The sequence below is a fragment of the Alligator sinensis genome, unplaced genomic scaffold, assembly GCF_000455745.1.
Source record: "Alligator sinensis unplaced genomic scaffold, ASM45574v1 scaffold559_2, whole genome shotgun sequence".
Lineage (NCBI taxonomy): Eukaryota > Metazoa > Chordata > Crocodylia > Alligatoridae > Alligator > Alligator sinensis.
In genome coordinates this window covers 222,782-232,902 of record NW_005842046.1, presented here as the reverse complement: position 1 = coordinate 232,902, position 10,121 = coordinate 222,782, and the positions used below count along the sequence as shown (strand labels likewise).

The window sequence follows — 10,121 nt, the reverse complement described above, 5'->3', positions numbered from 1 at the left end:
GGGAAAAAGGATGACAGCAAGCTAATTCAAGTACCATAGAATGATACATAATTTAGGTTAACATTCTGCCCATTTTTTCTTCATTTTCAGTTACTAAAACCAAGTTCCTGAGAAAAGTATCATACAAATAATGCAGTATCAGGTCAAGTGATGACAAGAAAAACAACATGAGAAGAAAGTGTTGTCGCAGTATGACTATTTGGAAGAGTTGCAAAGTAAATAACCGGTTAGTTGCACAGAAAAGAATAAAGCTGCCATAAAAATAGTGTAAGCTGTTTGATTAACACAGGCGTTTTAAAATAGACTAGTTTAATAAACCAAAAATCTTACAATACCAGAACTTCATACTTTTCTCCCAACTCTGGCAAAGAGTTTTACTGAACAATTTGAATACAAAAACTTAATAATTTTAAAAATAATGCTAGAAAAGACCTCAGGAGGTTATCTAGTACAACCCAATGCTCAGGCTCCCCCCTGACTAAACTATCCCAAGCAAATGTTGATCTAGCCTACATGTGAAAGATTAAAAATAACTTCATTCTGGCTTGAGACGACAGAGGCACAACAGCCTCATACCCAGAAAATAGAACTTGAAATAGAAGTTAAACAAGACACTAGCTTTTCCGTTCTAAAAGCACAGTTCATAAAAGGAACTTTTACAGATAATGTGCTATGGTAGTTTGAGGCACTAACACAGTGACTGAAAAAAAATGGGTGCCTTGCATCTAAAAATAAAGGACCACTGGCACTAGCTTTTCAAATCTGAAGACTAAGGTGCAAATTTTGGTAAGGTCATGAAAGTTGCATTTTCATCATCTTTTTTGGTAAGCTAATTAGTCACATAACTCTTTGCCCCATTAACTGGGCAAGACTGGAAGCAGCCAGTTAAAAGCAGCAAAGGTCTATTATAACAACAAATTCAAATCAAGAACAATTGTAGAAAAAAAAAAAGAATACATAGTAGTTGCCTGTATCATGCCTGGCTCAAGCTAGTAACAACCATCCCTCACTTTCACAAGCACTAAAATCTATCCGTATTTAACTTAAATATGTCAACTGTTTTATTTTTAATAAACAGGTGATCAGTTTCATCCCTGCACTCTGATCTCTTTAACTCCAGCAGAGAAACTTGATTTCAGATGAAAGAAAAAAACCTGATGCTATTTACTATATTATTTAATCTTCCATAAGTAAATCTCATGAAGAAAACATTAACACAATCACTCCCACAAACCATCTCTATTGGATCTAAGATAGCAAAGTACCCTGTTTTGTCTTGACATGTAAGTTAGAACCTGTTTTGAGAAAAAAAAAAGTGTATGCTTGTGAAAATTCTCTCAAAACTCATTTTCTTCATAGAAAGACTGTCTTCAAAACTCTCATATGCAATCTGTACCAGGGTTTTTTTCAACACCACCACTCATGCCATCCACCTGTATCCCATCTGTTCCTGGAAAAGGCATTAACTGTATAACCGGTTGGGGCTGGAAGACCAGGAATTACATTGTGCTGACTTACACCCTAAACAATTTCACTGACTTCAGACCATGCACCAGCACAGAATCTGGAGTGAAAGCAAGACCCTTGCCATTAAGGGAATGAAATGAAGACTAAATTACTACATACAGGTTTAGTGTGTACATACCATCTAAAATTCCTCAAATCCCGCCTGCGTGACTGCTGGGGCAAATCCAGGCGTTGAACATCTCTGTCCTGGACCCAAGGGCTGCCCTGGACTTGATCTCCACAGTTACCTGATCATCCAAACCAGGCAAAGGGCAGCCTCAGGTCTGGGACACATGCCATACATTCAAATTTAAGGTGCAATACAAACCAGTCACAAAGATGTTCCACATTAAACATAGAACATTTCTGTGGTTGGTTTTCAACTGTATTACGCCATAAATTGGCTGAACATGTGGCATGTTGCAACTTATTCTACATTTCACACAATTATTGTGCGATAACTATAATGTCTGCCAGGGCTTTGAGTGGTAACAATTATGTTTTTTAGTAACTATATGTAGAATTAACAGTTTAATTTTCCAAGCAGGAGACGGCTCCTACATGTTTAAATGTCTAAACCAATACCAATTTAATTTCTGAAAAGATAATAAAATGGTTCTAAGTTTTAGAAATAAACAATTTTTCATTTAAGATATTAATGGTGAGTCAAAAGATAATCAAGTTCAACTCAGCCACTGTTCAAATATTACAGAAACTATAAAACAAATCTTTATTTGATACCAGGCTCTATTGGTATTAGAGTAAATTAAATTGTAAGGGATACTAAAAAGGCACATTATAACCTGCCTGCAATATGATAACCCCAGGTAACCTCTACATTTTACCAGCTACATTCCATCACCAGATCAACATTCCCCCTTTTCACCTCCACACCATGGCCTCTGATCCTCACTGCACACATCTGTATTTTCACAGATCTCCATTTTGCACATTGGCTTCTGTTGCACCCAGGACACCAACAGACTCTCCCAACACCTGAAGAAGGGTGTTTGTGCCCGAAAGCTTGCAAAGAACAAATTTTCTAACTATTTAGTTGATCTAATAAAATATATCACATTTACTCAAAGAACCTTCTCTGCTCATGTCCGTAGACCAGCACAGCTACAACCAATACCCACTGAAGAGGAACTCGATTCAGTTAGAGGTATACACTAAAAGCATGCTCTGCATGGCTCCACCAAACTTTACAATACTGGGTAGTCAGCTCATTTTGGGGAAGGAGAAGTACCTACGTCACCATTTTCTTGTCTAAGAAATATTGGTCCTTTTTGGCTCCAATGACTCTGCGAAGTGACACTTCTTCTTTATCGATCTTAGAAGAAAAAAAAAAAAGACACAAAAAAGACGAACTTAACCACCTGTGAGAGTTATCTACAATGTCAAGCTCATTTTCAGTATATAGCAGTTAGATAACACGAAAGGGGAATCATTAATGAAAATTAAACCAACAAGAGAACAAGAAGTCAACAAGAATCTAAAGTGAAAAGATTTTCTGTACGAGTATACTTGTTCACTTACTGGTAATCTGTTGTCAGAGTTGTCAAAAATGATTTCCACAAAAGCCGAAATAACGCGTGGTCCTGTGCCTTCCTAAAAACAGAAAATATTTCTCTTTAAAATAGTGCTTGGAAATTCTTAGGGATTTTTTGGGGCATTTTTCTGCCAAGGATTCAAGAGTATATTCACATGTCTCATTGGACAATCTTCAAAGTACATTTCTAAAAAGTGTACATAGAAGCGAGATATCAAAAAGTCAATTTATGATGTATCTTCTGCCTGCAATGCAGAATTTGTATAAGATGTAAAATAATCACCCTGTGCCAAAGGAGTATCATCCAATATAAATCTAGCCTCCACAGAGTGCACTCCCCAGAAAACACTATTAAAATGTCTGACAGTGCAGCAAAAGGACGTTGCTCAATATTTTGAAATAAAATATGCATTGCAGCAAAAGCTTTGTTATCTGGCACCCATTGGGAATGGGGGGTGCTGAATAACAAAATATGCCGGTTAACTGAGCGACCTGAACAGGTGTCTTTGCCTGTTTGGGCTCTCGCTTCTCCTGCCAGGTCCAGGATGTCGCTGCCCGTCTCGTGGCATCGCCAACCCTCCTGCAGGCCCCACAGGACAGGGAGACAGGCCCCACATAGCCTGCTATGCCCCAGGCTGTGGGGGCTTGGCAGAGCAGGCTGCTTTGCCCCAGGCCGTGGGGGCTTGGAGAAACCGGAAGTGCCACAGTGGGCACTTCTGGTTTCACTTTATCTTACAAGCCAGCATGCCAGTTAATAGAACGTGCCGGCTTGTCATGTGCCCGGCTAAGGAAGCTTTTACTTTATATTGTTATTTTGTAGTACTGTATCTTTCTAGTTTGACTTCATTAAGCAGTAAGTAAATGTCTGTTAATTAGAGGCGCACCAATATATTGGTCCATATCATATCGGCACCAATAAAAGAAAAATTGACATTATCAGCAATCAGCTTTTTTTGCCCAATGTAACTGATGTCACCAAGGTGAGGGAGGGAGTGGGGCTGGGGCAGGTGAGGCGTGGGACAGAGCCATGGGCAGCTCATCCAGGGGCTACCGGGGGGGGCGCGCTGCTGCGCACCCCCAGGGGAGGTACATGGGGCATATGACCCCCAGATCTGTGCACAGGGTAAGGGTGACCTGCCCGCTGCAGGCTCAGGGCCAAGGGCTGTGCTGGCCTCTTCCCAGCAGGAGGGCTGGGCCAGGGTTCTGCTCAGGGTGGGTGGGCGGCAATGGCGGCACTGGGAGTGGGGACTACAGCAAATTTTGGGGTGGCCATAGCCCCCCTCCCAGCACTGCCACCCGCCCCAAGTGCAGCCCCTACCCCATCCCCCCGGTTGGGAAGAACCCAGCACAGCCCCTGGCCCCAAGTCCACAGCAGGCAGTCTGCCTTAGCCCACACACAAATCCAGGTGGCACATGCCCCCCATGCTTCCCCTTGGGGTGTGCAGTGGTGGGAGCTGCCCCCCTTCCCCATGTCCCTGGACGAGCCACCCATGGCTCCATTCCACACCTTGCCCCAGCTGGGCAACACCTGCTCTTGCCCCATGCCTTCTCTCACTGTGAGGGGCCTTGATTTGTCCCCCCTCACAGACCTACAAGCCAGACTCCGCTGGGCTGCATATCAGCAATCAGATCAGTATCATTCAATATGGCTGGGAAATAACTGGCAATTGGTATTGGCCAAAAAAGAATCTTTATGGGTGCACCCATACTGTCAATTGTAAAAGCTCTTTCAACTTTAGTTCAACATGAAGATGTATATAAATCATTTTATGTTACTTGTTAGGGAAATCAGGTAGTTACCTTGCCATATAAGAGTCAATATAATGAACTTAAATTTATACTAAAACAACTTTTGTCCAATGGAAAGTTAATAGAAGCTGCTAAATAGAATTCTTGTTGAAAGAGTATTTAGAATCAAAGATAAGCAGTGCTAGACAGGACCCAAGGAGGGCATTCAGTCCAACATCCAAGGCAGGGTCATCCCCACCTAAATGATTCTGGACAATTGTGTGTCTAAAACAGCAGTGCTCAATCCTCAGCCCATTGGCCAGATTCAACCCTGGGGAGCCACGTCATCCATCCAGTTGGACTCCTCATAAGTCTGGAAATTTGATGGCAGGAGAATAGTGGCAATTATCACGCCACCAACTTTCCAAGCCCCATACAGATGGATCACTACCATGGGCTGGAACTGGGTCCCAGGCAGACTGCTATGGACTGACCTGGCACTACTTATCTAGCCCATGGAGCCAAAAAGGTCACTGGTCTAAACTATTCTTTAAAACACTGCAGCCAACCCTTCTGCACGCCTCCTAGTCACAATGCCCGAAACATCAAAAACACTAACTTGCCACAGGTAAAGCAGGCATACTCACATTTCAATACACTGAACACTTTGTAACAGCATTCCTTACTATCATGTTTTTGCCTTTGTTTTTTAAGTATTTTCACTTACATGCAATAAAGCCAGTCTCTGTTCTGGGCGAAGATGACTAAACTCATCACTGAGGACGAACTGAATTGCTACAATAAAAAGGTACAAAAAAGTATGTTTTCTTTTATGAACAGTACACAGCACAGGCTAACAGGTACACTTAAAAAAAAATCAGTATATTACTGTGACACAGAAACATTACATCTATCTCAATTAGTGAAAAAAAACAAAACAAACCCCCTAAGCTCTTGGGTTCCTGGTCATTTAGATTTGTCTACACAAAGCTGTCCAACCCACCTGGGGCCCCAAGCCAGATCCCAGCAGCTTCTGTGGCAGCAGTGGGGTAAGCAGCAGCAGCGGGCCAGGCAGTCATTTGCCATGGTGAAGCAATGGTGGGATAGCTGGCTACTGGGTGATTGAAGGCTGTTTTACAGCCCCAACTTGCCTGCCTGCTGAGGGCCATGCCTGCCAGGCCCCGGACTCCACAACAGGTTATGCTCCCAACTAGCCATACCCCAAATTCTGGTTGCCCAGCAGGTGGGATGGAGCAGGTCCACAGGCCGGATCCAGCCCATGAGCCACACAGTTGAAATCTCTGGTTTACATTAAGGTTCGCTCATAAAAATACCCCTTTATTGATACTGTTGGCACATGACCCACCAGACACCAGGATTTACATGGTGTACTTAAATACCAGAGCACATTTAGTCCAAAATAAAGGTTAAAAGTCTAGAAGTTAAAAAGTAAACGATTGGTTTTTTTAAAAAAGCTTACTGCAATATAGAAATTTGAGAAAGCAGAAGTGACAGTATGGAAGGTGCCCTACATTGTCAGACCCACAAGTTACAGTCAAAACTAGCATAAGGGAAGGCTAGGGAAGAAACAAAGCCTTCAAAGGTCCATAGAAAAGCAACCTGATGCCACATGAAATATTCTGGAGTTTGTTTTTAAGTGACACAGTGAATTGCAAAGGTGAAAAAAGGGTATCAAACAGTTACAAAGTCCTACATCTGCTTTTCAGTTTTCCACCACTCATTTATTTTTAAAGCTTTCTTGGCCTTTTTTCAAGTATAAGAGATCTACATAGACAAGGGAATTTATTCTCTTAGTGTAATTAAATGCATAAAGTAAAAACTATAAAAAACACCTATAGTTCTTTAATCATCTAACAGGTGTGTCATAACATTAGGCAAAAATTTTTTAGAAAAAGCAAATGTTTTTATTTATTAAAAAAGAAGAAAAAAAGCTACTCACCATAGAAAAAGTTACTTTTTCCAGATCCATTTCTTCCCACTAAATATGAAAGTTAAGTTACAGATTTTTAAAAGCTGAAGTAAAACAAATTTAGCAGCAATAACATTTTAAAATTCTGTTTACAAAATTAAAGACTCCAAATTTAAACAAGTCATTACCAGAGCAAGAGAGAATGGGCCTCCTGCCTAATATCCCGCCCTGCCCCTCTCCCCTCATACACATCTGGGATTTACAAAACCTATATCAGAATATTTTATCTTCTCTCACTGTGTGTCAAATTAGTGTGCTTCAGCATCTATTTATAATAGGCTTAAAAGCATGTGAACATAAAGTTAAGATCAAATGTTCCTGTTTAACATGATCACAAATGAACATAAACTCATACATTTAGGGTTCAACTAGATAAAGACAATCCAATCCCAGAGCCATAACCATGCTTTGGAAATTTTACTGTGGAGACAGGTAAGTCAAACTGATTTTTATTATCAATAACCCAGCAGAAAAGCAGCAACATATATGGCAGCAGAACTGCTAAAATATTTCAATCTGAATTAGGATTTCAAATACACTAGTTTAATTGTATAAAATTAGTTCCTTGAAAACAGAATGAGATCATTGCCGGCTACCCAATGATTCTTTCAAGGAAGCCAATGTGCTTAGCAATCAAAGCCAACCACATTTAAAAGATACATTTGCCTATCAAGCCACAATCTTATACAGTTAACTGTAAATAATTAATACAACTGTGGTTTGACTGAAAAAGGCCGGTTAAAAAACCCCAAAAATCTGTTTCCAATGCAAGTTAATACTACTGCCTTTATAAAATCCTATAGGAGAATCAAGTAGTCAAGGAAAAGACAAAGGTTAAATGCCCTAAAAAAAACCCTAAAATAGAAAATACAAATTTTTTAAAAGTCTGATTTGGTATTACTATATTCAGAACACTACTGCAAGTACAAATATCAATATATTGTCAGGGCCTGATTCAAGTTGACCCTGCATAAGTAGACCCTTGCAATGGAGACAGTTCTTTTGGAGGAAATAAACAAGATCACTTAGTAATTGGAAGAACATGCTATTTGCATCTCTTTGGAATATGTGCATTAATTGACAGTTTAATGATACAGTTAACAATCATGCAAATTTTGTTGGATGTTGCAGTTTGACATTTTAATACAAAGTATCAAATACTGTTATAACAAAATGCTGCTTTTTATATATTTCTTTAAAGTCAGTTTTAAGTAACAAAATATATAGCAGTACTAAGATACCTTAGGAGTCGCAGTGAATTTCAGTAAGTATCACCTGACATCTAATATATATATTGATATACTGAGGACAGCTTATAGTAAGCAAAATAGAACTTAAGAAGGCAACTAGCATAAAACTACAAGCGTTAAAATAAAACTGAGATCCATGAAACAACATCTTGGCCTAGCTTTGGTTGTTAAATTCCTCCCCAGTTAGAAATGCTCTTCCAGTACTTCTGAAAGATGTTCAGGCTCTAGCTCTTTCATATATTCTACCACCATGGTTCTGCAACAAGCTCTATGTACACAGAGCCCCACGCATTCATAGGGCTTCCCTGACCGCAAGAGGTCTTGGGACAGGTGAGGAGGTAAGCTAAAACAGAGGATTGCTGCAAGACTTGAACCTTAGAAGACGCTGTCATTTTGGCAACTATCTTAGTACTGAATGATTTCTGAAAGCAATTATTTTCCTATATGGTACAAGAAGAAGGTGTCCTGTAATACACCACAAAACACAACTTCAGAGAAGTTTCAGATTTTAAGTGTACTCAAGTGTCTGACATTTGAAAGGCTATCAAAAAAATCAAAGACCTCTAATCTGAATCTTAATAAAATAATGACATAATGTTATTTCATATTGTTGTATGTATACTAGAAGAACTCACCTATGACATTATGCTTTGAACTGAAAGGATCCACAATTGTCTGATCTCTGTAACTTCGAAACCCCTGGATGATCACCTGATGGATAAAAACATTTAAAACATTAAAAAAGAGAATCTAAGCTGTTTCAGGTAATTTTCATATTTACCAGTTTTTAGATTGTAATGTAACTGAATATGTCTTATTCACAATATATTTGGTCTCTTTTCTTTCAGATTTGCTGCTCTGATCAAGTCCACTAAAAAAAAGAAAGCCTACTCTCACCATAAGCAATAATACTGGTTTGGCTACATATTCCAGTACTTTCTTTCCCTTTACTCCAAATCTTACATTTGGTTCCTAAAAAAACACCCATAGAAATAATGAATACTTCTAGGTTCACGTATTATTTGTATTCCATTAATGTCAGAAGGCCCCATTATGCTAGGCATCTTACAAACCTGACAGAAGATGCTCCCTGCCTCAGAAAGATTAGTCTAAATAGCCAAGCCTCAAACAAATGGGGAAGGAAGAGGAGGACATCACAAATCATTCCCTAAAAGTTTGGTGCTTGTTAAGAGGGTAAAAGAATGAATTAACAAACTCAATTATATCATGGAAAACTGGTTTACATCCTGTCATTTTGGATCCTTCACCCCGTTATAATTCCATTGTTACTGTACAAAGGGAAGCAGCATACGGCAATCAGCAAAATGCATACAGGATTTAAGAGGTTGTCGTCAGTTAAATGCATCAACAAAACACTTTACTCAGAAACCAAATAATTTTACCCCTGTTAGATATTATATACATCTGCCTGCAATCATTTGTAAAATAAATCAGATCAGTACTGGCAACTGCAGCTGTCTTAGCCACCAATTTTCTTTCCCCTCCCCCCCACCCCCTGGACAGCTGATAACCAGGCTGCAATCTTTAAGAAACAGCATGCATGCCCTTCATTCATGGTAAACAAAATGTGTGCCACTTCCTCCTCTCTCATGGCACAGACAGAAGTGACAATTTTCACTTGATTTGGCCCCCGGAAAGTGATCTACAGCCACGACCAAACATAAGTGCATGGCTGCAGAGAGCTTTAAAAGGGCCTGATTCCACTACAACCTGAGCCCTCATCGCATGAGGGTTCAGATGAAGACACTCCAAAATGGATCACCTTCATTTACCTCTGTCTGCATGTGTCACGAGCAGGGGGAGGGGGAGCAGGGAGGGAAGAAAATGATGGGAGTTTGGTCTGGGGTTTTTTCAGCCAGCGCTGAAGGGTGGGGCAGTTGGATTGGAGCCCCCACCTCACGGCTGAGGGCATCTGGCTTGGCTCAACGAGGTGCCATGGCAGCTGGAGCTGGCAGCGCTCGGTATGAGGGGTTGCTGGTCCCTCACGTGGTGCACAGCCCCAGGGTGTTCCTTAGGGGTCCTGGCAGAACAGCAGCTCCAGCCTGGGAAGCCACTGTTGCAACCATAATGGAGA

At 40.4% G+C, this 10,121-nt stretch overlaps 1 protein-coding gene across 1 annotated transcript in view; it reads right to left on the bottom strand.

Moving 5' to 3' along the window:
• Positions 1–10,121, bottom strand: part of SMC3 (structural maintenance of chromosomes 3) — a 52,191-nt gene that overhangs the window by 29,202 nt on the left and 12,868 nt on the right. Inside the window, exons 4-9 of the mRNA XM_006022833.3 lie at positions 8,924–8,998; positions 8,662–8,776; positions 6,747–6,785; positions 5,514–5,581; positions 3,046–3,117; positions 2,760–2,839 (exon numbers count right to left, since the gene is read on the bottom strand). Coding sequence (XP_006022895.1) covers positions 2,760–2,839; positions 3,046–3,117; positions 5,514–5,581; positions 6,747–6,785; positions 8,662–8,776; positions 8,924–8,998 — 449 coding nt within the window. The remainder of the gene's footprint in view (positions 1–2,759; positions 2,840–3,045; positions 3,118–5,513; positions 5,582–6,746; positions 6,786–8,661; positions 8,777–8,923; positions 8,999–10,121) is intronic.